Source organism: Scophthalmus maximus, chromosome 3, assembly GCF_022379125.1.
Source record: "Scophthalmus maximus strain ysfricsl-2021 chromosome 3, ASM2237912v1, whole genome shotgun sequence".
Taxonomy (NCBI): Eukaryota; Metazoa; Chordata; class Actinopteri; order Pleuronectiformes; family Scophthalmidae; genus Scophthalmus; species Scophthalmus maximus.
In genome coordinates, this window is record NC_061517.1 from 19,335,951 (window position 1) to 19,363,234 (window position 27,284).

Sequence of the window (27,284 nt, forward strand, 5' to 3'; positions counted from 1 at the left end):
CATCAAAATGCTACCCTCACACTTAGATGACTTTTTCATCATATTCAAACACTCAAGGACATGAAAACCTGGAATTTATGCTTTTGTTGATGTTCAAAAAGACCGACAGATCGATAAGACCGTGAGAGCAGATTTGTGAGAGCTCACTGCGGACATCAAACCTACTCCACCACGCATTTTCTTTGATATATTTCAAGAACAGGTTTTTATTGATGACGCACCCAAACATCTACATTGTAGGAATAGCTTCAGTGGGCTAGATTCTCTTATTTACATAATGCTTCCACAAGGTCGTACAAATACTTGTCGGGTTTCATGTCAAAGGATAAGATATAATACAGTGAACAGAACACAGGATTTGAACGTTTTATAAAGCAACCGTCACAGCAATTCTACAAATGAGAATGGATGATAGAAAAGAAAAGGGACCAATCGTTTACTACTGCAAAGCAAGTCCTACATCACAATCTGTACAAAGCAAGTCGAGTAGTCCACGAAAATAAGCGGGGAAACGCAGCTCTTCTGTGTTTTTGTCCTCACGAGTTCGGACAGAGGCAGATTTCCAATGTAGTGGCCAATTCTTCCGAAGGCGAGAATCAGATAAACCTAGCACTTTGTACAGCGAATCGTCTTTTTTGTTGCCTCAAACAAAAGAAAAGTGTCTGTGGGGGGGGGGGCACGAGGAAGACAGTTTTTCACCTCTCTTCGTTTCACGAAAGGATTGATCTCACTTGATGTGGAGCACTTTCTCATCTGTTTTTAAACGTTTGCGCCTGGGCTGTATGAAGTCGTCATCTGAGTCTGTGTCATCGTCCTCCTTCTCCTTCTCCTCCTTCTCCTCCTTCTCGTCTCTGGGATCGGGCTCGGGCGTTTCTGGGAAGCTCTGCCCAGGAAACATCTCTTGCAGCTTCTCCTCAAAGTAGACACCCACCGCGGTCCCGGATATCGCCATCTCTGATCCCACCTGCCGGATGAGGAGAGGAGAGGAGAGTGGGGGAGGAGAGGGTGAGGAGGAAAAAGGAGGAAGTAGGTGTGAGAGTGACATACAGGAGGAGGAGGAGGAGGAGGAGGAGGAGGGAATAGGGTTGAAAGCAGGGAGGATGAACGGGACAACGAGGAGAGAAATTAGATTTGGTTAAGGCCTCTGCTGGAAGAGTGGCCCCCGGCTCAACCTTGTTGTACAGAGCAGAGATGTGCTGCCTCCCTGTCCCACTGTGGTTCCATGAAGCATTGACACAATTCACAGGCAGGGGCAACATTTCAGTAAGGCCGGTTTCAAACACGTACATGTAATTTCAGGGTAGAAATAAAATATTAGCATTTTTTTTTAAAAGGCTATTAAAAAGCTTAAATGCTGCTCAGAACAACTTTTTCAATACCACTGACAAATTAAAGGCCTTTCTGTAGGTGGTACGTGAAAAGAAAAACTTGAATCCCTATTAAACACCCATTGACCCAAATTTTGTTTAGATATAAAAGATTTGGAAGAAACTTCTTACCTTCATTTTTAATAAAAACAATATTACAAAAAGAAGTTACATACATTTACTCTTTATCCAAGAGAACTAACAGGTGCCCAAAAGATTAATCTCGGGATTTTCGGAATTGATATTGGATCACTCAGATTGAAAGAAGAGCGTAGAATGACACTGAAGGTTTTCGCTCTCCTCCCGAAACTCTTCTGCAACTGTGACGGACGGATGGTTAAGCTAATTAAACTCGGCTTACTGTACCAAAATAGTCATGTGACTCAGAAGAAGACAATAAAATGCGTGTTATGAGTAATATTTACAAAATATGCAGCTTTCCATGACATTCATCAGAATTTTTTTCAAAACAACAGTGATTTACATGTGTTGTATTATTAATTGTGAAATGAAATATGTGTTTAGTTACATGAGCAAAGTAATGACAGTGCAACAAACTGCGCCTGCAGCAGAAGCAGTGAGGCGGCGTCGGGGTAGCGTGGTTCCGCCATGTGCATCCCAATATGAGATTGTGGACGTTTGTATCGCAGTTTCCTTCTTGGTTTCAGAATGATTCAACCCCTAATAGCCACCAATACAAGTTATAACACATCTATGTCATATTTTGGATCTAAAAAAATGCATTCATGTTATTGCTCCCTAATAATGAATGGACTGGTTTCAGGACTACTGAAATTAAATTGATCAAATAAGACACTAATGGAGACATTTTAGGCTATTTCTGTATTAAACATATCTTTTATTTAAAATTAGATGGAAATAAATCTAATCTAAAACCCTATGACTGCCAAATTGTGATGCTCATGCATTCTCTGTTCTCTCTAAGATGTAGGCCAAAAACACTTCTTGGAGCCTCAGTGGGAGGGGACAGAACATCTGTACTCCATTTGAAACGGCTTACCTGTGTATTAATCTGTTTCTCCTCATCATAAACCTGGATTATTCGAGACATCTAAAAAGGGGCAATAACATTACAACAAAGACAGTGAAGCAGCAGGGGGGAAGAAAAGAGTTCACAGCACAGGCATGTTATGTAATAAAATCAGAAATATGCTTATGGCCAACTGTGCCCAAGCGTATGAGGTGGGAAATACCAAGTCGTTACTGCAGAGATTAACAGCAAGTGCAGGCCCATATAGTCACAAAGACTATGGGGAACTACGGGGTTATGCATGAACATTTGAATTTATCTCGTCTATCTTCCATTTCACTATCTCTATTGTAGTATAAATAAAGTGCACTTTTTTGAACAGACACATTTTCATGTTTTACCACATGTACGGTCTTAGATGATTATTCACCACTTGTTAATAGTAAGTGTCAAGAATGTTGTCTTTACAGAGGACACAATCATAGGAATGAACTTATCATAGATTAGTTAATTATAGATTGGATGAAAATAGTTTCTCCAATTAACCAATGCTTCTGGTACTTCTCCAAAACGCTCCATTCTTTTTTCCAATAGCCTTTGAAAAAAGACTCCTCAATGTTCTGTGTGGGGGGTTTTGTGACATCTAGTGGTGAGGTTGCAGATTGCAAGAAACTAAATACCCCTCCCCTCACCCTCCCTTTCCAAGTGGCCTTCTGGTTATGTGAAAAGATGAAAGGCAAGTGTTTGGTTTGTCCCCTCAGGACTACAGTAGAAACATGGCATTTGCAACATGGCAGACTCCTCTGGAAGATGACATGCTCTTTTTGTAAATATGAAGCGCACAGTTAAAGGTAACACTAATATTACCTCAAACAAGGAGGTTATTTTTTTCACCCGTGTGTCTTCTGCAAAATTTCGTTAAAAACGACAGGACGGATTTCCACATAAATGGGACATGGGCCAAGAAAGAACCAATTTAATCTTGGCATGGATCTGGACAAAAGGGGAGGATGCAGGATTGTTTTTAATTATCTTTTGAAAACATTGCAATTTTGGACATTTTCACCAATTTAATTTTTATGTTATCCATAATTTATGGATCCTGATTAACAAAAATCTGGCATATTAAGGCGACTGATTTCTATGAGTGTGTGCAATTCGGTGAAGCTTGATTGAATTTAAGGGGACGGGGAGTTTATATTGTACATTTTATAGGTAGCTTTCACTAATGCTCAGATTTTGAAATAGGGATCTATATCGTACGCTTTGTGTATAGAAGTTCTCATTTGAAAAATATAGATTTACCTGAAACAGCCTCTTTTTGAATTATACAACTGCAGCCTATTGTAATTGGATGAACAATGAAAATTGTTTCACCCATTGAAAATCTAGACTTAAACGTGTGTTTGGTTCCTTGTGCCTCTGTATTCATTTTATTTTATGTAAATGTGTCATTTTTAATCTGGACCCTGAGTAAATAATTGTCTCTGTTTATATGAGTGGGAGCATTAACGCCTGAATAATCACACAATTACTAAACAATGAATGACTTAATACTTCCTTTGAGGTTTGAGTAATCTAATCAATCATTACCATGAGGATTTCCTGCCGAAGTGTCTTTCATATTGTTTACTCATGCAAACTTCATTGACTCAATGTAATGAGCATTACTGGGACCCTGCTTGCTGTTAATTCTGCCTGCATAATAACAAAAACAACAACGTATGTGTAGTGAGGCCATCCCGTGAGGCTTCACTATCACTATTTGCCAAAATACGTGATGTCTCTAGGTCAGAAGTGTCTAGACATTGGTCACTTGTTGATTTAATAGCAGCTCCCCCGTGTGGTTGTAAGGTCTAATACATGAGCATATACAGTACACAACATAACACAACTTCAAAACACATTATTCCTCCCCCAAAAAATATATTGTTCATAAAGTGACCATAGGCATCCATTAAAAAACAAACGTGTGAAATATCACAGTGATGCTGACAGTGTTAACAGGGTTCAGACAACGTTCTGGCAGCCTGTGTGCAGAGAGTGTGTCCTCCAACAGACCGTGTTAGTAAACTATGCACAATGCAGCCTGAAAGCTCCGATTCCCGCATCCTTTTTCCAGTGTTAGGCCGTCTACACATTAAGGTTAGACTAACACATTGGTTTGACAACTCTGGTCTTGGTGAAAAGATATAGTATCTAACACTTATCCAAATATTGTTTAATTTAACGATTAACTTAAGTCCTAATGCATTAGTCTTTTAACGTTTTATCAATAAAATGGTGAAATAATTCTATATGCGTTTGAATGTGCTGGTGGCTATAACCCATACCTGTCTTAACACGTGTCTACATGCGCACACAAAAAGCAGAGGCCGTTCCCCAAAAGCAGGCAAAGGACTCATGCTGCTCACCTCATTGTATTTTGCACAGTTCTGGAAGACCAGGCGCATGTCGGACACAAACTCCTGGGGGGATTTGTAGTACTGGGAGCTCCGTAACTGCAGCTTCTTTTTCACCCGCTTCAGGTCCATGGGCTGCTTGATAATCTTGTAGTAGTTGGGCACCTAGTTTAAACAAAAGTGGACGACTTAGACAACGCCTATTATATTTACGTTTAGGAAAACCTGAAAAACAGTACAACTTTTTGGGGGCCTTTTAAGATACCAAATCCCAGGAAATAAAATGGATAGATGGATTTTAAATCTGACTGGGAGTCTAGCGTAAACAGGTCTCTCAGACAGCTGATAACTGGTTACACCAGGTACAGTCCCTGAAAACACAAACAATTCAAGCTCCAACATGCACTTAAACATCGTCACCGGCGTCCGCAAAGACTCACAGATGAATCATCCTGTCAAGTCTGTCAGAACGTTCTGCGGCCGGGTAAAGCATCTTGATTTACAACAAAGGCTGTAGTGCAGAGCCATTTTCTCCAGCTTACATCAAATTCATCCTTCGATACGGAGACGCCTGACCAGAGAACTAAAGCAGTAGTGAGAAAATCCAGTTTTTAAACGTGAAGTGGATGTTAAATCTATGTTGTGATATTACATGAAACACGTAATACGGAGGCTCTTCTCATACGCACACAAGGCGCATATCCTTACATTAAAGCAATAACATTTGAGTAAGTACAAATTTATCGTTAAGGCGTTCTTTTTGGGATTTCTGCCCGTGGCTTGACCATAGAGAAATAAGAAAAAGGGATGAGAGAGAGTCTGGAATTGGTGCGGCCACGTGGCGCATGCCCCAGAGCACAAGGTCACAGGGACATAAGCACAACTTTCAGTGAGTCTCCTTTTCAACCCCCTTGAAAACTCATTAATTACAACAGGGAAATGATCGTCAGCTAACTCATTTGCCGACCTGTAAGCTCTTCGTCAAAAAAGCATGTCTCAAAGGTTTTTATGAGCTCGTGAAATAAATGAGCCGACCAAGAGCCAACTCATAAATTATTAATCACTAAAAATAATTGCACTTTATGCAATAAAGGGTTAGGGTTGGGATTATATATCCACATTAGGTGCTGTCAGTTTCATTCCAGTACATTCAAATGGGTTTTTTTCGGGTTTTGCAAAATGCAAAAACTACACTTGGAATTTTAACCACAACAAAAACAGGCACTTATTTTTGCTTTGGGATACCACGTGGTAACCATGTCTACTTCAAACTTCTATGCGACTCTGCCTTCAACAATCTGTTGGTCAGATCACCAGCAAAGATGAGAGGGAACTAATGAAAGCTGAGCTGGAAAGATACAAATTTGGGAAAGAGGGAAATCTTCATTAGCTCAGGAATTATGAAGTGACTGATGGTCAGTCAACAGGTAGTTATACAGGCTGTAGTGCGCTCATGTGTGTGCGCGCTCGGTGAAGAGCCACTTACAGAGCTAGGAACAGGATTCCTAAAGCCCACGCTGAGCTCGTGACAGAAGATGTACAGCAGGAGGCGTTCACATTTCTGCGCAGAGAGGGGAAGAAGAGAGAATTAGCTGCCTTGCAAAAAACCGAAGAGCTGCTCCGAGGATGCGGCGGCTTGCACTGACCCGTTGGTCCTCCGGATTCAGGGCCTGCTCTCCTTTAATTTTCCTGCTGTCATCGCAGTACTCGATCTCAGGGCTGGACAGGCTCCGGCAGAAAGTGCAGAGGAAGTCGCCCCTGGGACACAAAAAAAAAATATCACACCGGGCACATTGTGTTACAATCCCATTTTGTTTAGCCCTTAATTTGCTAAGTCAAATATCAGCAGCCAAATCCACGTGTTCCTAGAACATCAAGATTAACAATTACATGAATGATATTGATAGTATGACTGTTACTACAAATAAGGAAGCAAGTGTTAATGTACTGCTGAGTCAGTCTGATTTGTATGTCTTTCTGTTCTCTTTTTGAACTTTGTGGTTATGCTCATGTCTATTTGTAGTTTTCAGTGTCCATAAATGTAACTTTTCCTGATTCTACCGCTTCCTCGCTATGAAAATGATTACCCTAGTCATATTCTGATGAACTTGGATGTGTGTCAGTTTTACACCATACATAAAGAAAAACACCTGCATAGAACACTCACTTTGGGAAGATTTTTATGGTGGGTACATGGCATTTCATGTGAAACACTTTGGGACAGTGGTCACAGCACAGCAGGTCTCCACCGTTGATACAAACGGCACACCAGTCTTCATTGGGGTCATCCTCTTTCCCAGCAGACCCTGTGCTCTCTTTGCCCTTGTGCGCCTCAGTCGCCTTGTTCCCATTGGTGAGCGGAGGACCCGTTGTGCTGCTGCTGTTCTCTGTGTAGGACGAGGTAGGGGTGGTCATAGTGGCAGCGGAAGAAGAAGAAGATGATGACGTGGCTGCACCGGAGCCGTTTAGTTCAGAGCAAGGTGTCTCGGACTGGGGTTCTGTTTTGATGTGGTCCCCTAGAGACTTGAGGGCGTCTTGGACTCCGACTCCTACTGCAGGGAGGGGGCTGTTCTCAGGACTGCTCATCTGCGGAGAACGCACCCAAAAATATTAGCACATTTTCATATGGTATGATAAACTTTGCATTTCTTTCTTATGACCACACATATTTAACTTTTACATGTTTGACTTTTAAGTCAGTTGGCATAGAGCCCCAAAAGCATCAAATGTCTATAAAAAGGTTTAAAAAAAAGTCCATTGAATACATTCATAAATAATAATAACATCACTTCACCCTGTACACATTTAAAAATCTGAGTTCAAATTTTGAGATTCTCATACACATTTATGAATCTAATTCATCTACACCTTGTGATCAATCTACAGATTGAGATAGTTACTCACATTTGTAAATTGGTTTTGTTCAAATAATGCCCCATTCTTCATCACTACATTCCCATTTTGTTCTGACTAAATTCAACATTATTCACATGTTTGCATCTTTCTCGTGACATTTCCAGTTTTCTCTGGTACTCTATCTTGGGAAAAGATTGAAGGTGTCTGTGCGAATCATCTTGCACAAGTCGCTCATGTGTTTTGCAAACTGATGTGGCTGTAGGGTCATCGCAGCAACAAAAAAAATGAACATTTATGACAATATACATGCAGTTTCTGCTGTGAGCGGGACCCTCTGATTCTGGCCCATTTGATCAATGTTGGTGGTTATCGGGAATATGTTTCATGTAAGTGCTATTTGAATGCAACTGCAGATAAGTGATTTAGTAATTGTTCCAGTTTGACATAGAAGTTATCTTGAGCATCTCTAAAAAGAGGAGGTGGACTCCACTAAATTATTTATCAGCCACTTCCAACGCAGACGTGAGATCCCTCCCCGCACAGCTGAGCACCTCGACTCATGTGACCCTAACAACTCACATTACGGCCAGGTTGCTCAACAACTCACATGTCACGTCACAAACTCTAAACACATACACAGCCCCATTACAGGTTAAAACCTGAGACTCCCCACCATTCAGTTAGAACTGAACATTTGTTCAGCTGATGTACTTTTACCGCACTCCCAAAATTGGTCGTGCAGCACTTGTGGACTCTCTTTCCCAACTGTTCAATATCAGCGATTACAGGGAGAAACATATTGTGATAGACATAAACTACTGGATGAGGAACAGTAGTCATACCATGCAGGCACTCCTCCCGGCATCTTTGCTGCGCTCCGTCTTCAGAGAAGAGGCTGGACAGCTGAAGCTGTCTTCAGTACCCGGCTCCTGCTTCACCCTCACCTGCTCCACCGCAGCTCCACTTCCTGGCCCCGTCCTCCCAGCAGAGCTACAGCTTTAAAACAAATCGTGGAGAATATCACGTTTAAACGTGACAACATCAAAACCAATTAAATGTTGATTATTGTTTAGTTAATTTGGCTCAGTAAGACTGCAGACGGACAATACGTGTAGTGACTTCAGTCTCTAAATCAAGCACAGGACAAACATGCAGAGTTTGTTTGCTTCATTTGGTTCAGGATGAATAATGGACCAGCGACGTATATACAGATTCAACGATGCAAAGCAAGGCAAAACTGAACTGACACTTTTTTTACAGAGGGCTTGGTGACTTCTTGTGTAGCCAATTAAGTATTGGGGGTTGCTTTTTAAGGTTAGGCAACAAACCTTTCTTTCTTAAGACCAGGGAGAGATTGTAGCTGCTGTCAACTGGTAAAATGTTGATATCTAGTACTAGAGGACAGACGTCGGACATTGACATCCACCTGCTGCCATTAACTAAAACCCTAATTTTCAAGCGGCTGGTTTAAGGGATAGTTCAGTGATTTTGAAGTTACTTATGCATAGTTAATATATTACCTTATGGAGATGGTGATCAGCCGTGTCATTTAACAGAGTATGGAGGAGAACTGGATGTAGCGAAAGTCCCACTACTTCGGCAATGTATTACTGCGCCAACACGCCGCGGTAGCCAAGAGTGGAACAGCTTATTTGAGGAGTGATACTCTGCTGCTCTGCACCGGTGCGAGTTGGCGCAGTAATACATGGCCGAAGTACGCTTGAAAAAAAGTGCAAACTTAAACGGCTTACTGGCCGCAAACTAAAGCAGTGACAAAAATACATCCTTTAGCGTACAATTGAACAGAACCTTTTATTAGGTAACATTTAAAAATGTGGCAAAAGAGTTTTTTCGGTGGTCTGCTCTAAAACAGTGGGACTCCAACTTTCGCTACATCCACTTCTCCTCCAAACTCCGTAAAATGAAATCGCTGATCACCATCTCCATAAGGTAACATTAACTATGCATAAGTAACTCATACAACCCCACACACAAAACACAGAGGTCAAACCAAACTGTCTAAATAAACAAGTGGAAGGACCTCATCGTCATCCTGCTGTCAGAATGACTGCTCCAACTAGAGCAAGTCCTGTCTGTATTGATTGCCTAATATTTGTATGCCTCTGATCAAGTCACGGTGACCATAGAAATTTAATCAGGACGTGCTTTTCCCTTGACCTCTGCATTGGCTTAGTCTTTATCTGCTTTCTCACTACCCACTTCTGTATGCTGCCTTCTATTGATTATTAAATCTGAGAGAATAAAGTTTTTGATCAATGTGTTATCGGACTTTGCTGCGTTAATATTTTCTATGAGCTTAAATGTTTTTTTTGCGTCTATATGTTGCGATATAATATAGTAAGTCTTCTTACCTTCCTCTGCTGCCTGTGCTGGATGTGCTTGACGGTCGTGCTGGTGTGTGGGCATTGGACAGACCTGTGGACCGAGATGAGACAGGAAATAAATGATAAAGCAGTAGTGATCACTTCGTATTGGACAAATTTCATTTTTCCTGAAGAACATTTAGTATATACACATCTAGAAAGGAGATGCAGAATATAATCTCATAATAAGGCACTTTTCTGGAAACTCGATTTAGGAATGCTTATACATTTAAGCATTTTGTTTTAATGTTATGTAGCCACTCCACTGAATTACATATTTCTAAAAGCCACTTTGTAAAATTTGGTAACAATAGTAACCAGGGATGCCATTGTCTGGAAATGTTCCCATTGGGTAATAAACCCATGCACACACCGGTGTTAGTCCCAATTTCTCTCAACAGTTTCATAATGATCCAACTCATAACAACATAAAAAAAATCTCTGTGTTGAGTCGTTGCTTCATTGTAGCCCTGCTGTCTGTCTGTCTGTCTGTCTGTCTGTCTGTCTGTCTGTCTGTCTGTCTCACACACACACACACACACACACACACACACACACACACACACACACACACACACACACACACACACACACACACACACACACACACACACACACACACACACACACACACACACACACACACACACACACACACACACACACACACACACACACACAAGAAGTTTTTACCATTCACGGTAGACAGGTAAAACTTGGCAGAGCACCTGCCTTCTCTGTAAACTCCATCTTTCACATGCGCATGAGAGCATGCGTCTGAAAATAGCCTGATGGGGATAACGGTTTCTATTTACAGACTCACAAAGCAATGTTCAGTACTGTCACTGGAGATGTCACCCCATCAAAGGGTTTTATAATTAATTGGGGGTCTGGGGTCAGGAGTCTCGTCAACCGCTTATCCGCTAATCCTAAACATTTTAGTCGACACTGTGCTTTCTGGGGTCCCCAGAAATACACCTGCCATGTTTGAACAGAGAGAGAAACTCAAAGAGACATGAAGACAGAGATTTCCTGATTCGTTATCAGAATGGCAGTATTTTGCAGTCAGAGCCAACAACTATGGAGAGCCTTGTGACATTAGGGCCAGTAACTGAAGCCTGTGATGTTATTATCAATCCAATTAGGATGCGCGTAGAGAGGAGAAGATGAAGAATAAACCTATAGGAGTGTACCTGAAGATCCTGGCGAGTGTGTGGACAGTCCTGGTGAGGGATTCATATCTACTGAGCCCAGCTGATGCTGCGTGCTGGCTGTGATGTAGCGAGAGAGGAGGTGTCCAAGGCTGCTGGAACCCGCATCCTCCAACTGGCAATGTTAGAGAAGCATAGTGACTCAAATTAGTCAAATGGGATTATGGATTCTCAGTCAAGGGAAAATATTATGAGTGTCACAAATAGTGGACCGTTTTGTGCTGTGTGCCTAAGACTTTACAGCTCTGTCCCAATATTGCACATTTTACACATCTATATAATATCATTTGGCTTTTCATTCACATTCAATAATCTGTTTTGTATATATTCTGCAATTTTAGTAAATATTATGCAAAGTTTTATTATTTCTTATCTCTAAATGTTAAGTTGTGACAACACTGGGTCTAATAAGCCGTTTTCATGGCTTTTCCTGTTTTGACATGTCAAAATGTCTGTTGTGAAAAAAGGATTATTGCTATATTTCTAATTAATACATTTGTATTTAAAACATATTTAAAATATTAGATAACCCTAACCCCTAACCCCCTAACCCTAACCCTTCTATTTAAGATTCATTAGGCTGAAAAAATACATAAACTAGCAGGTGCAGAGTTTAGTTGAAACAAACGTGCTTAGAATGTCCGCACCTGAATGGGCGGGATCTCAGGTAGGCAGGGCAGGTTCTCAGGATTAGTAACAGAGGGGATGAGCTCGATGGGACCTATGATGGGGCTGGCAGGGCCACGGTGAGCATGGTTACCAGCCATACTGGCACTGGTGGGACTTGTGGGGTTGGCATTGTGAAGGGATGCCACCGGAAAAGGGCCTGCGTGCCCCGGGTTGGAATGCTGCATAGAAAAAGAGAGTGAAGGGTGTCGAGAGAGAGGACCATAGAAAAGAGTGGGGGAGGACAAAGATAGGAGAGAAGAAAGAAAGGGAAAGGGAACAAAGGAGGGAGGACAGGAAACAATGAGTTAGGTCAGTCACTCACTCAATAAAAATTTTTAAAAAACCTTCGATGTGACAACAACGTGGATGCATGATCATGCATTTGGGTGACAACACATGCTGCACAAGACACACGAATGACAAAGTAGGAAAAAAGGTGCCAAACCCCTGATTGTAGTAAGAAACGAAACCTTGGGTGGCTCATCTCAGATTCTATAGACATCTGGACACAAAGAAAAAGGGGGCTGGATATAATGGCGGTTTCTCTTACCTATTCTTGCATGCAGGCAATGGGTGTGCATTTTCATACGATACATTACTTAACTTTTAAAAAAAAGAACCGTCTTCACGTGTCAACACATTGGTGAGGCAGTGCCAAGTCAAACGCAATAAGGAAAACAGTACATCTGCAACCCTTCTCAGAAAACTAAGGTTAAACATCTTTGTCTCAGTTGGCTCACCTGCATCTTGTATTTGGAGGTTCAGATTTGCCAGTATTTAAAATTAGCCCTTTAATCAAATTCAAACTTTAATGGCCATTTGTGTGGACAAAACAGAAACAATAATCTACTCTTATATTAGGTTAATGTGAACTATAACTGCCAAAATTCTATTGAATACTTCATGGTCAAGTGGCAACCTTCCATGATGTCACCCATTGGTTTGTGAGTGGCTGTTTTGAAGCCTCAGGTTTATCATTTTTTGACCAGCACCATCTTGGTTTCTTGAAACCAGAAGTAACCCTATTTGGAGGACCAGGGGGTGGGGGCCTGAGAGCTCGTCCACTGCACGTCCATGTACACCTGCAACAATGCACTAATTGGACGTACTGTACTTCTGTCTGCCTGTACTTCTGACATTTCGGTGATAAGTTAATACCTGCCAATATATCAGCCAAGCTGTCCAAAGAAATCAGCCATGAAATCATATTCTACACAATCTGTGCTGAGGAATCAAAACTGCCATCATATTCACAAACATGGAAAAAGATTATTGGAAATCTCTAGGAGCCTGGCAGTTCCTGGATTCCTACAAGACTAATGGAAGTTAAAAGAGCACACACAAAAACATCCTCTTATAAATAAGTCACAATATGCTGTAAAATATTAAAACTACATTAATTCCACACTGTGAGACCAGGGTGGTTGTCCTGACCTGTCTCTGTAGCTGAGGCTGCATCATGGGGGGATACTGCTGTCCATTGAGTCTTGGCTGGGCGGTGGGCATTCGGCCCTGTGGTGGACCTGGTAGACGCATGTGGTGGGAGGAGGGGTACATTGAGGGACCTGGGCCACCGTTCATACCCCCAGGCCCTCTGGGTAGCTGCTGCATACTGATGAGCCTGGGAGGCTGGTCAGAAAGCATACATACTTTAAAAACTGTAGATTACTGGAAAGCAACGAGTTGGACAAAATATATAATCCAATACATATATTTGCCGATTCCCATCGCCGAAGGGGTAGTTTAGCAACTAACTTTGACTGGTTGGGCAAATTAAGTCATCCTACGTTGGCTTCCCGCATGTAATAGAATAGTTTAAAACGAAGAGAGAGAGAGAGAGAGACTGTGTGGTAGGAGATCAATATAAAGCTGTATGCTCTGGAAAATAATTTACAACAACACAAAGTCTTTCACAGCTCACCTCTACATCTCTGGTATGACCCTGAACCGCACATAAAGAATGTTCCCCATTCATTAGCTAGACCAGGGGTGTTCAATTAAAGTTCAAGGAGATCCAGTTAGAGAAATTTTCCTCAAGCAAAGGTCTGGAACATCATAATGTCTAACTTGCTTTATGATTCAGTGCCATATTGAAGTAGGCTGGTTGTATGTGCAGTGCCAGTTGAAGTCTGTCTTAAAATAATAAATGCCGTAGAGCCTCAAGTTAAAAGGGAAGCTTCAGTGTGTCCTTTGCCACACTGTACAGCAAAGTAAGGGGGTTGGTCCCGGAGCGAGACGGCGCCCTGGAGAATGTGAAAGCTTGATCTGTGACTGTTTTTCATACCTGCTGCTGAACCATGTTTGGAGCAGCCTGTCTGGCGTGCTGCTGGGACATTTGCGAAGCGATGCGCATCTGTTGCTGGATCTGCTGTTGGTGCTGTTGGTGCTGCTGCTGCTGTTGGTGCTGCTGATGCTGTTGGTGCTGCTGCTTCTGCTGTGCGTAAGCTGCCTGCTGCATGTGCTGCAGCCGGAGCTGGGCCAGGTTGATCTGTCCTGCGGGTTTGCCGTGGTGACCCTGGCCTGGTGACATAGACTGTCCTCCTGCCATCACAGTGGGCGGATGCGCAGATGGAGGTGGTTTCTCGATTACCAAATTACCTATAATTAGAAGGAGATTGTTAAAAATATTCTTTTCTCTTTTTTTTGTCCCAAAAGTTGCTAGATTTGTTGCTAGGTGGATTTCTGCTAGAAGGGTCTGAAAATAATGGAAATTGGCAACAAAGTTGATAAAAGTGAACTAGAGTTACACTGCCTCTACGCATCAGTCAGTCATGGACATTTGCCTTTCAAGGGCTGAACTCATGGTTTAAATCTCACCTAGATTCACCACATTTTTGGCCCAGAAGGTGGGGTCACAGAAGAAGCGCACAACTCCATTGGCCTGGGGCGCTGGCTCCAGTCTAGCTTTGAAGAGCTGGTGAAGCTGGAAAAGGATCTACATGCAAACACACATAAAGATACAAATGTTTTTAGGTAAGTAAGCCCGGTTATATCAGAGTAACAAAAAGCCTATTTGTCAACATGCCCTTTGGAACGCAAGGACCGAACGCGGAACAACTTTAAGACATGGATCGAAATATGTTAAATATGGTTAGAACACTAATAATTAGTATATTGAGAATTTGCAGGAGCCCACAGACAATTAAAATGACAAGAGGCTTCATTGTGTGAAACCTTGATTGTTACAATGATGTCAGACTATGTGGTCTCTTGCCTTCTCTAACACAGAACAGACAAACAACATATTGTGTAAACTGAGCGATACAGAGACTTATTCAAGACTTAAGAGGTGAGAGACAGGAGACGCACAATATGAAGATCATTAGGTTAAAAGAAAAAATTCAAAAGAACCCATGTCTATTTATGTATATGTTAAAAAATCTTTCAATTAAGGAATTCAAGGACCCGTGGGAATCCTGATTCATTTCCAATGGCCGGGATTCCTTGGTCGCAAACCAGCCTTGTTTTGTCTGTGATTCAAATTCCATTTTGTAAACTGGCTACTTTGTCCCCTCAAACTGCTGAACTGAACTGAGGTCGTGTGAAACATACCAGCCTCTTGCTGTAGAGCAGTGCGGTGCTGCTGCCAGTCGTGGTCGCACAATGACAAAAGTTGAGCACGTGGTTGATCTGTTGGCCCAGCTGGGCAGTATCCTTGTGCTGAGCCACAAGCCTCATACTGCGCTCTTTGGTTACGCTCTGCACAGAGAGAGAGAGATTATTTTTTGTTTGGGAGCTGCTACTTAAAAGAACCGGAACATATTTGTGAAGTGAATTAAGTTTTGAGTTTGACTTGGAGAGTTTGGATTAGTACAGCAGTTGATATTGATTACAGCAAAGAAAATCAAATGAATAAATAAGAGCACAACAAATAGAGAGGCAGAAAAAACAATCCCAGCAAGCGGTTGAAAAGCAGGACACATGAGAAAGAGGAAATGAAGGAAAATTGAATTAAAGTGTCAACACACATATTTAGCAAACAGAATCCATAACAATATCAAGATATATTACACATCTATAATAGATGAGGAGTACAGAGCGTGAGTAATGTGCTCTTTGATGTCTAATCATATTTGTATGTCCAGATGCATACCAGGGTCTCCAACCACATAAACTATACAAATACTTTCTGTCAACCATATACTGCATTATTTATATGTGATTTCTGCAACGTCAACATTATCTCCAGGAGTTACCATTTTTCCGTGTAGGTACATAGTGTAGATACATAAAAACATACCAATTATCTCTTTTAACTGACTTTACCGAAATTACACGATGTTCTTGGCCAGACTGAGTAATTATGAATATCATAAATATTCTCTTACCTCCAACTGCTGCAGCAAGGACTTGCCCTTCTTGTTGATTTCATTAATGAGAGTAAATACGGCGATCTTGATTTCATGCTCCACCTTCCTATGAGTGTCATTCAGCTCTTTTAACCTGAATGAAAAAACAAACACAAACTGTTCAATTGGAGACACAAGCCACTAATGACAATGCTCACTGTTTTGTGATTAATAGGAGTACTAAACTAGAGAAACTGTGTCAACGGCAGCACAGGAGAGAAATAGAGAAGAGAAACATCGCACCTGCTTTGCACCTGAGAGGCAGAGTAATGAACATAGTTTTTCTTTTCCTGTAGCTTGGCTATGCTGGACTCAATGATGGCTTTCTGGTGCTGGAAAGCCTCCTCCAGGAACTGGTACCTGAGAGCAGAGATAGCACTCATACGGTCATCAACCATTTTCAACAAACAAACAAATATTAAGCTTTTCTTTTTTTAAAGACAGTTTCTGGGGTTAATTTAATTGATGGTTCACAAACGGGACAAAGGGAGACCCTTTAGAATTGAAAATGTTCATATTTGCACAAACGCTACTAGTCTGTCACCATCAAATGTAGAAGAATTACTAGAGTAATAAACCATCTGTTGACAACTGAAGTTGGCTCCTTGCTTTCCTGGTGTGATCTAACCCCAGCAGAGACTTCGAAGAAGTCAGAAAATGACGTCATGCAATAGTTCAATAATGCATTTTTCTAATCATCTCATCATCCATTTGTAGGACTATTTGGGGTGTGTGATCTGACGATTTTATGCCGTGGGCGATCTTAATTTGGCAGACGATCTGTTTTTCAGAGGAATAGTACAGATCGCGGGAAGTTGCTCTTGTTTCAAAAAACTGCGCATGCATTCATTACAACCAACAGATATACATTTTTTATTATATATTATCATATTCGGCACTGCTTATGGCGTGTCCAGCTTTCACTGCCGGACCCGACACGCAGCACATGGAGAGACAGAGAGACAGACCGGCTGCTCCGTGTGGCGATAGCAGTGTGAACCAGTCGAAAGTGTAACAAATGTTTTGCAAGTAAAGTCGATAACACGACTGTGATCTGTCGAAGCATTTAGTAAAAGTGAAAGTGAAGCTACCCTCTACTTCTGCTGGTCCAAGTCAAAGAACCGATCTGTTATTTTTAAAATACATGTTATTGTTATTTGTCTTTTTCTGACATAAGAAACTCACTTTTTCTTTGCTTTTATGTTTGGATAACCTAGACGGTGAGAAAAATCGTGATTCAGATCAGGGATTGTGATTCTATTCCAAAAAATCGTAATATCTTTTGGCCAGATCGCCCACCTCTAAGGACTATAGACATGACCTAAAGCTTATATAGATCAAAATAAATGTTTATGGGCGAATGGTGGGAATGGAGTCATCGTGGCGTCACTTTGAAGTAAGTCATATACTGCAGTAGACACAATATACAGCTTCTTTAGATTATCCAATCATTTGTCATCATATGATACAAATGACTTCATGACGACGTCATTATGCCCTCCGATTTTAGTCAGATGTGTCGGGTGTGTGAAGCGCATTGAGACACTGCCTGTGATAATGAGCAACACAATTAAACATGAGTTGACAAAGCAGTATGTGAACATTACATTGTTTTTCTTTGTATTACCTTTCAAAGGGGATGACTAATGTGACTAGATTGAAAAGCCATTTTTTTGAACTACACACCTTTAAACCTTGTGTCACAGTGAAATTTGCTGCAGACTCTTCCAAAAATTAAGGGGAGCCTGCGACCTACTGTTATGATATAACCCCAAGCAAGTTTCAGGTAACTGTAACTGGTCCTCATAGGGGACTAAAATGAGCTGAACTCAATGGCTGCCTGCTGGGTAGGTAAAGCTAAAGGCTGGATTACCTGTGCTCCTTGTGCTCTAGCAGCTGGCAGTCCCTACAGGTTAAAGTGTCACAGGTCTCACAGAAAAGCTTCAGGGGCTCCTGCCTGTGGATAGGACAGAAAACAGGCCGCTGCCCCGACGTAGCGACAGAGTCTGTTGACACACAGCAACAAAACAAGACATAGTAGTTAGGTCAAAGTTAGCAAATGCACCGACATCAAGACAGAAAGTTCCTCAGAAAATTCTGGTAAAAGCCTCAGGGTGAGTGGATTCATCAACTGAAGATACCATCGAAGCAACAGGACTCTGCAGCACTGTTGCCATGGCAACAGCCCACCAGCGGCCCCACGTTCACAGTGCTTCGACTACATTTCTTTTACATATTCAGGCGTTTGCAGTTTTTGCTTCAGTAAAAATTGGTGTGTCCTCCGATTTGTGCGTCACCCATCTCACCGGAGGAAGCATCAGCGTCAGCGTCCTCCTTTGTGCGTATCTTGTGGTCCTTGGTAATTTTGACCCTCTGGTGGGCCTCCACGCAGGTCTGACACAGCCACTCGCCGCACTCCACACAGAAGCCTATGGTTCCTGCGTTGTCCTCACAACTTGTGCACACCTTGAAAAGGTAATACCAATAAGCATCTGAAAGAACTTTTGACAGAATCAGAGGTCTACTAGAATCTGTAGTGGTGCTGATCAATCATCAATAGATGTCGCCTTGAAACTTACACTGTACTTTGCAACACATTGGGATAATAAAAAAATCACATACAGCCTAAAGAAAAGTACGTACCTACTTGTAGCCCTAGCACCTATTTTTGAGAAAAGAGTAGTGTCTGTGGTAATTCCCATTCTGGTATATTTAAGTCTAAATTACCAATTTATTTTATTAGTGTCATTATTGTTTGTTCTGGACTAAATGGATTTCGGGCACATCTGGTTGAAACTGCCCTGGATCATGACAAAACACTTTTCCATGTCTTGTCACGATCAGAAAATTGAAAAAAATCGGAAGCCCAAGGTTACGCCGAGACCCGCCATTTGAGGACAGCCTGCAAACAATGATGATGATGATACATGTTATTATGTACGGTGCTCATCCGTTTTGACATACCTGCGCAGACTTTTCATCAGACGTGCTGGTGGCCTCTGTGGTATCTTTGACAAAGTGGTTGTCAACGATGTCACTCTGTTTGTAGTCCTGGTGGCACACTGAGCACCGCATGACATTTACTAAAGACAGGGGAGACAGAATACGAGGGGGACATGAGTCAAATGTGATGCAAACGTGAAACACCAAGCAACAAATTCAGTGCTTAGTGATTTTTTCATTGATGACTGATCAAGTCAATTCCGGTTGTTATTAAAATTTCTTGGCACCATGGGAAACCCGCTGTCTATTCGTGGCTGCTAATTGATTTAAGCACTTGTCTCCAGAAAATTAAATCTCGTCATCCTGGCATTTTTATTAGAATATTAAATCAACAAAGACTTACTTAATCACTTTAGTTGGATTTTTTAATGGAATTAGTTGAATTACCGCTATAATCCTACACCCCAACAAATAATTGGTTCAGAACGCATTAACTTTGTTTCTAAATTGTAATATGCGGCACGAGATTAAACATTGCATTCATTTTTTAGTCCGCATAATAAGATGCCCGCTGGTTACTCATACAGCCATTAAATTCCAGCCAGCCAGTTGAGGTATAAACCGGTCTTAGCCGGTCTGAGCCGGTCTACACTGACTTGAACAGCACAGAGCCGGTTTGTGTGAGCTCCATCTGCATTGATCCCTGAGTGATTGGTTGTGAAAGCAGCTGGACGGGTATTGTAGCAAGGAAGCCACACACGGCCAACCCCCCCCCCCCCCCCCCCCCCCCCAACCCCCACACACAAAATTGCATCAGACAGCTGTCACTTTGGACCCCCCTCATAACCACCAGCAAAGGAAAAAAACAGAACAACACACATGCGCACGCACACAATGTTGACCTATGTCATTTAATGCCCGTTTATGCAGAGATTAAACAAGGAATAACAGAAACAACCAAATCTCACTGAAATACAGGACTGGGCAGAAACACTACGGGTCACACCCCCTTTCCTATAAAAAGTGAGATTACATCTCAGCTCTGCATTAACGTTCACTTTCACTTAATTACAATATGGAGATTCGAACTTCATTTGGATTCAAGAAACCCATCCTAAAAATATTTGATTCATAAAAGGAAATATAGTTATATAGTTATAGCAGCAAATATAGTTGTCCTTATAAAACATTTACACAACAAATTAAAAATGCTGTGAGAAATAAAGGCTTGTATGGTAACCAATAAGTATTGCGCAGGTTAACACACACAAACAAACAAATTGTGAACAGCAGATAATTAATATACTAATATAAGATTCTTTAGACACACTTGACAGCTACTTCAGGATATTCTTATAACTTACATTAAAAAGGTAAACAACTTGTCACATTACAAGCTTCCACCAGCTATCACGGCAGACAATACAAACGAGAAGTAGATGAATTTGTGAATGAATTATGACTTTGGTCAGTCCGAGTAGGAAACAATGAAGTTGTTTCAGGGACATTGTCTATGAACTCGGCAAACTAGCCAGGCCTTTATCATTTCCTCATTACACTGCACTTTAACTGATTAACTATCACGTAAATGCTTTGGCAATCACCAAAAAATTCTGATAACGTATCATTTGACAGCCGTCATTTGACCAGGTGGGGCACAGGCTTCAACGCTATCAATCAGTCACCCTGGCTACATTGTGAGACGAGCATGGAAAGCATAATTTTTCATCCGTTATATGAATCAATGATACAAATCTAGGTCCTTTCAAAATCTTTGAAGGCTATGTCGATGTGCTAAATTCACAACTTTCTGAGATGTAAGGACTTTCAATAACTGAGGGGTCGTGTGGATAGGCTGGACCCAGGTTTAGTCAATTATTACAAAATCCGAGAGTGATTAAAGGCAGCAACTTCCAGAAAATCAAGCCCAGGTATGCCTGAGTCTGGCAGCAGTTAAGTAAAACCATTTTCAGTTGTAGGGCTCATTCAGATCGTAACAACCACATCACCTTCTTAAAGTAAATGGAAAAATCCCTGAGAACACAATATATTCCAGTTTTACAACAGAGGCAATCCTTTGTGGTAGGGCAAGTTCTGTAAACACAATTTAGACCATGTGACGCTGACTCCCTTTCCCCGAGCCCAATACTAATGCAATTCCTCAGATCATGTGATATCACCGTGATATTAAAACTCAACTGAGAGCAAAAACTAATAAAATTATATCAGGCAAATTGGCAGGTTCTGGAATGAGGTCAAACTACACGGGGAGCTAAAGAAGCGCAAAATAAGAGTAATGTGAGATGCCACCGCGAGACACCTGTGGTCCCTCATTCGAACCTGAAATAGGACACGAATTTGTGCAGACTGCTAGTTTCAGATCCGCTTTCCTTCCATGTTTTGTTTACATTTTCTGCCTGGTACAGCGCGCTGTAAAATTATTCTTCGGCAGGGGTTCACATCAATGTGAAAGGAGCCCAGACATATGGCAGTAAATCATCAGAGATTTTGCCAGGTATCTGACAATCGAGCTTTCCAAAGCTGAATTTACATCAGAGTCTATCTGTCTGACAGTGTGATGTGTGCATTAGAGCTCCAACAATGAATTGATTAGTCAACTATTTTGATAATCAATTAATCAATCTAAAAAAAGTCAAAATTCTGTTTTCAGCACATTAAATGCTAATATTTTCTGGAAATGGAATATACTGAGTGTTTTTAGAAACACAATCAACATGTTGTCCCCACCATTTCACGGAACAAACATCTAATCTATGAATGTAGAAAATGATCAACAAACTAATCAATAATGACATAATAAACGTAAGTTTCAAACCTTGTGTGTATGATTTCAAGGTAGCGAGGTAGCAAACACATTGCCAAGACAAGTTTATATGTCCACTAACACAGTGATGGCATTCACAAGAGAAAACATCTTCATCAATTTGACAACACATGCGCAGCATTTAGAAAACCACTGCAAAGACCACAAATCAAAACACATTAAGAAAAAGAGATGCAAATAGACCGCAACACAATGGAAGTGTTTCCAGAGAACACTCTTTTTTGGTTTTTGTTTTTGTTTCCAGAGGACACTTAATAGTGATGCAAACATCTGGACACGCTTGTTGTTGACAGTGGTGTTGGAAAATGAGACAAAAAAAGTAAGTGTTTTTGATTTATTTTAACCAGACGTGTGCATCACTTTTAAGTGTCCTCTGGAAGAAAAGAAAAAAAAGTGTCCTCTGGAAACACTTCCGTTGTGTTGCGGTCTATTTGCAGCGATTTTTCTTCATGTGTTGTGTTGTGGTCTTTGCAGTGGTTTTCTAATGTGTTGTCAAATTGATAGAGATGTTTTCTTAATTTGCTTGAGTTTTATCTATTTGCATATGCGTCTTCTGAGGTTGCAGTGCTGTGAGCTCTCAGGGCCACCGTACTTTGACTAGTTTAATCGGCATCATCACAAAACGATACAGCCGCTCCATGTCGTGAGCCCCCCTTACGCCAGACTGACATGCCTGAAGCCACTGGGAACATGTCAAATGAATATCACCTTATATTATATCAGGGGTGATCTCGTTGGCCACGGCAACCATGATGGCGCGACGTGAACGTCTGCTGCAAATGCACACGACTACCTGGCAGTGGTTCCCGTTACTCGTTGTTTATAGCTATTGTGGAAGACGAGATTAACCGCGGGACCAATGAGAGGGGACCGAGACAGATGGGAGTGTACGTGACCACAGTGGGACCGGACACCGTCCTCTGTGCAACAGAAACCCATCTTCCTTGTGCGCCGGCGTCAGCGAATGCGCTGATCAGTATTTACAAGTACAAGCGTACATCAACCCTCCTTGCCACCTGTCCCGGTGCCATCCATCCATCCATCCATCCATCCATCCATCCATCAAGTCGACTGTCGCCCGACCACACACATCAATATGAGCGATCGGCAGGCGACAGAACAGTTCCTGTTCACAGGTACATCCTGCAACGCGCCTCGGGGCGAACTCACCTATGTGCGTGTCAGCCTGCCCGTGCGGACCGGGGACCTGTACGCTTATTTGCCTGTCGGGCTGCGGGATGCATTTGAGGCAGAACGAGTGCAGACAAGGCAGAAGTTTCGGTTGACACTCGCGGCTCTGTAGACTTTGTTTACACACTGCGCACGTATCCAGTAAATTGACGGGAGCGGACACCGGCGTGGCCGCCGGAGCAGCGGGAGGGGGCGACATCTCGGCGGCGAGTCCGGCGGCGGGGGCATCCCCGGCGGACGGGGCTTCGGCCGCCGCCGCCGCCGCCGCTTCTGCGCCGGAGCCGTTGGTCTCCGCCGGGCTAGCGGCGTCGCTAGCGCTCCCGTTCGCTTCCCCGCCCGCACCGGCCGCCGCGCCGCCGCCGGCGTCCCCTCCGTCGCTGGTGGGTGTCGGCGCGTCGTTCGCGGCGTCGCGGGGCTCCGTCTCTTCATCTCCCTCCGCGGTCGCTTCGATGACTATTGGCGCGTTTTCCACCTTCGTCCCTGGCTGCCCGGTGTCCCGCGCTGAAGGCACAGAGTCCGAATTGGCAGACGTTTTCATATCCTCTTCGTCTTTGTTGTCCGCCATCTTCCTTCCTCTTTGAACCGCTGCACGTCCTGCGTAACTTCTCGAACCAGCAGTACGTAATCGTACGTCGTGACGTCAGCCAATACCTATGACCAATACCTGATTGTTTTATTTGCTTGTTTAGTGGAGAGATGTCTATGTATTTTAATCACTGGGGACTTTTGAACCGCAATGTCTATATCCTGTTCCGTTCTCCTTCTTTTCTTTACTGATATGGATCTTAAAATATGATAATTAAAAAGAGAAATTAAAAACATGTTAAAGTAAAATAAGACACAGGATAATTTATATGGATTCACAGTGTTTTTAATACTTTATCAGCATGAATGTCAGGTAAACGATAATACCAAGGTGTCAAGGATAATACAGTTCAATGTTGAGATAAGAGAAACAATAATGTAATTCAATAAGTAAAATTAAATAAAAAGATTTTTTTTTAAAAAACAAGAAAATGACAAAAAACTGTGAACATAAACACATTTAGTTTAATTTGCAAGAAGGAAAACCGCAAGAGTCACAGGCGTTCGCAAGAGAGAGAGAGAGAGAGTGTATGTGTGTGCGTGATTATTGTAATGGAAATATAGATTAGGCCATACCTCTATGCACTCCCTGTTAGTGTTCTTTGTATCCTTCAAATGTTTACCTTCTTTCAAGAAATAAACAAAGACAAAGACACATTCTTGAGGATTCTTTTTTCCTTGCATTGCATGGGACCACTTACTTTACTGTCACTTTGCTGTGCTTGCAGGTTTTTGGATAAAAGCGTCCTAAACTCCTGCCACTTTGTGCTTTGTAAAAGGTGATATCTGGTATAGTGTAATAGTGTACTAGAGCTCGGCAGAGTATGTAGTAGTAATAGTACTAGTACAGAGAAGTCAGGAGGATCCAGTCCAGTAGCATACACAAAAACTTGTATATCCTTATCTGTACCATAAAATTCCTGTGTTCACCAGCAGAAGCAGAGGAACTGTCTCAAACCCTGGCCGTCCCTTAAAGTACCCGGAACTAGTTTAGCAGTTAAATGGTTAGTGAGTCAATTCTAGTAGTTATTATTGTCCAAGGAGTGTGAACCAACAGCTAAACTCTTTGTGCTGAGCTCTAAATTATTACTTATCAAGGTTTACCTGTAGCTGAATAATTAATCAAAGTCTACCTGTAACTGAAAGTCATAGCAATTAATGTTGCCAACAACTGAATTCCCCTTTTTATTAAATCATCCCTGAAGGATTTTGTTGGTGAACATTTAGGATTGAATCATAACCTTTGGATTGAATCACAACCTTCGGATTGAATTATAACCGATGCGTCCATACATCTTGCTTGTTTGTCCAAACTCATAACCTGGTTATACAATGCCAGGGCTACTGTCTATCGTCTGATTAAAGTCTTTTTTTAGAGATAAAACAGGAAAGGATCTGAGCCTAATTGTGACATAAGGAAGGAAGTAAAAGTACACCATTGGAAATCGAGCCAAATGAACATCTCTCAAGGGGAATGGGTGGGGATTTCGGGGTTATAGTTTCTTGACAGAAACAACAAGAAACTACAACCAAGTCCAGTTGCTGCTGATTAAACACAATTGTGGATAACTGGGACCTGGATGAATGAGAAGCAAAAGTGTATTAGATAAGATACATGCCCTCTTACCATGAGACGCTCAGTTTGATTTCAGCACAGGAATTTTATTCAAGTGAAAGAGAAGTACCCAAAATATCTCTCAATTAGATTTTTATTGTCATAATAGCACCGTATCAATGATAAAGGCACATAATGCCCCCCCAAAAAACTACATTCAATATTTCTTAATATTCAATATGACACTAATGTGACACTAGTTGCCACAGAAATGTCAGTATAGATGCTACAGAGGTGCCACAAGCTGCCAGAGGTGCCACTACTTGCCAGTGTCACTAGGAGGATCTAGGCCCAACTGGAGTTTAAAGTACCCGCCAGTGTATGAATTACACGAAATAATTAAGAATAAGTTCACCTCAACCAACTACAACATTTAAAAAAGCACTTAATACATCAAATATAACAGTCCAACAACTTAATAAAATAGTTTTATATTTAAGTATTGCTACTTTTACTTAATTAAATTATTTGAGTCCGTTTTCCAGAAAAGAAACTTTTTTTTGTGAGTTGCATGAGCTGAGCATCAGCAAAAGAGGGAAAAGGGCAAACAGCTGGACCCCATTGAAGAGACTGCTGACAGGAGGAAACGAAAGGCAACCAGTCAGGACACCATAAATTAGGATAATGAAAGCTGGCTGGCCGAGGAGGAGCGCTCACAGACCAGTTGTGAATATTGGCCTTGGTGCCCTTGTACAGTGAATCTTTGCTGAGTGTGCACTTTCAGAGGCGACGTCAACAATGGTGTTGTGCAGAGCATGAGACATCAAGGATTCATGGATTTAAAACTGAATCTATTGACCAATTTGGCAAAATTAGAACATTTTTCACTGTCAACATGTGAGGTATAGATTCCTCTACAACTGGAACTGATGCCATACACGTGTTGGCAGTTGAAAGACTTGACAAACACAGATGAGGGCAAATATCCCTCCATTAATCTAAGAAACTGAGTACCAGAGGTCAGTCTAATTACTTTAATATAAAATATGTGTTTGCTGGATAAAATTGCCAATCTCCTCAGACATGGACACAACTGAAGTGGTGCTGATACACCAAACATGTAGATTGCATTACATTCCTTTTTCTGCACTTCACTGCACACGTCCAACAGAAAAAGAAATCACAAACTATAGTCTAAAACAACATCGCTGTAATGGAAAAATAGATTAGGCCATCCCTCTATGCATTTATGTTTGTGTTCCTGTTGTTCTTCAAATATTTCTGAGTTATGAGACAGTGTTCTGATGTCTACAGTTGTGTGTAGTCAGACTTACATGCATTATGCCTTTCTTGTCGTCTTGCTTGTTTTTATTGATGTTGCAGTTTGGATGTTCATTTCTATTCTTGATATTCATTAACTAACAATCCTGTTGATGCAAGAATCAAAGGCATACATCCTCCTGTGATAGAGTATACGCACCACTGTGATCTCGTATACACACTCCTGAGATCAAAGCGATCAAAGGTACACCATACTCCTGAGATCAACGCGATCAAAGGCACACATACTCCTATGATCTAGCACATACCCACTCCTAAAATCAAAGCGATCAAAGGTACACATTTCTGCAATCTAGCACACACCCACTCCTGAGATCCAAGTGATCAAAGTCACAATACACCTATGATCTGGGATCTTATATATATAAGCAAACATACAATTTCCTTTGGGGAAAGCTCAAACATGCGCACACACTTGTCTTTTTGCAAAAATTAAACAAAGACACTTCTGTTTCTTGAGAATTCTTTATTTCAACATCACTGTAGACTCACAAAAAAATCATTCAAGCTCATATCATTAAATTATAAGCATGCAAATTTATTTGTATAGCACATTTCATTAATGGCAATTCACTGTGCTTTTCATAAAATTTAA

The 27,284-nt window shown here is 41.6% G+C and overlaps 1 protein-coding gene across 5 annotated transcripts; it reads right to left on the bottom strand.

Moving 5' to 3' along the window:
• Nucleotides 1-186: 186 nt before the first annotated feature.
• On the bottom strand, nucleotides 187-26,825 carry trim33 (tripartite motif containing 33). 5 transcript variants are annotated; one of them, XM_035645741.2, is made up of 21 exons: nucleotides 26,683-26,825; nucleotides 19,194-19,312; nucleotides 18,536-18,695; nucleotides 18,103-18,235; nucleotides 16,473-16,589; nucleotides 16,209-16,323; nucleotides 15,433-15,579; nucleotides 14,698-14,815; nucleotides 14,165-14,478; nucleotides 13,315-13,509; nucleotides 12,326-12,382; nucleotides 11,859-12,059; nucleotides 11,194-11,326; nucleotides 9,989-10,052; nucleotides 8,459-8,612; nucleotides 6,928-7,346; nucleotides 6,407-6,518; nucleotides 6,247-6,321; nucleotides 4,773-4,925; nucleotides 2,389-2,439; nucleotides 187-964 (listed from the first exon to the last, which is right to left on the bottom strand). In XM_035645741.2, exons 2-21 carry the CDS (start codon nucleotides 19,302-19,304, stop codon nucleotides 728-730), a joined length of 3,066 nt encoding a protein of 1,021 aa, XP_035501634.2. In that variant the 5' UTR covers nucleotides 19,305-19,312; nucleotides 26,683-26,825; the 3' UTR covers nucleotides 187-727. The 5 variants fall into 5 exon arrangements, with proteins under 5 accessions (XP_035501634.2, XP_035501631.2, XP_035501633.2 ...); XM_035645738.2 differs by lacking the exon at nucleotides 26,683-26,825 and adding an exon at nucleotides 23,188-23,809; XM_035645740.2 differs by lacking the exons at nucleotides 12,326-12,382; nucleotides 26,683-26,825 and adding an exon at nucleotides 23,188-23,809.
• Nucleotides 26,826-27,284: the final 459 nt, after the last annotated feature.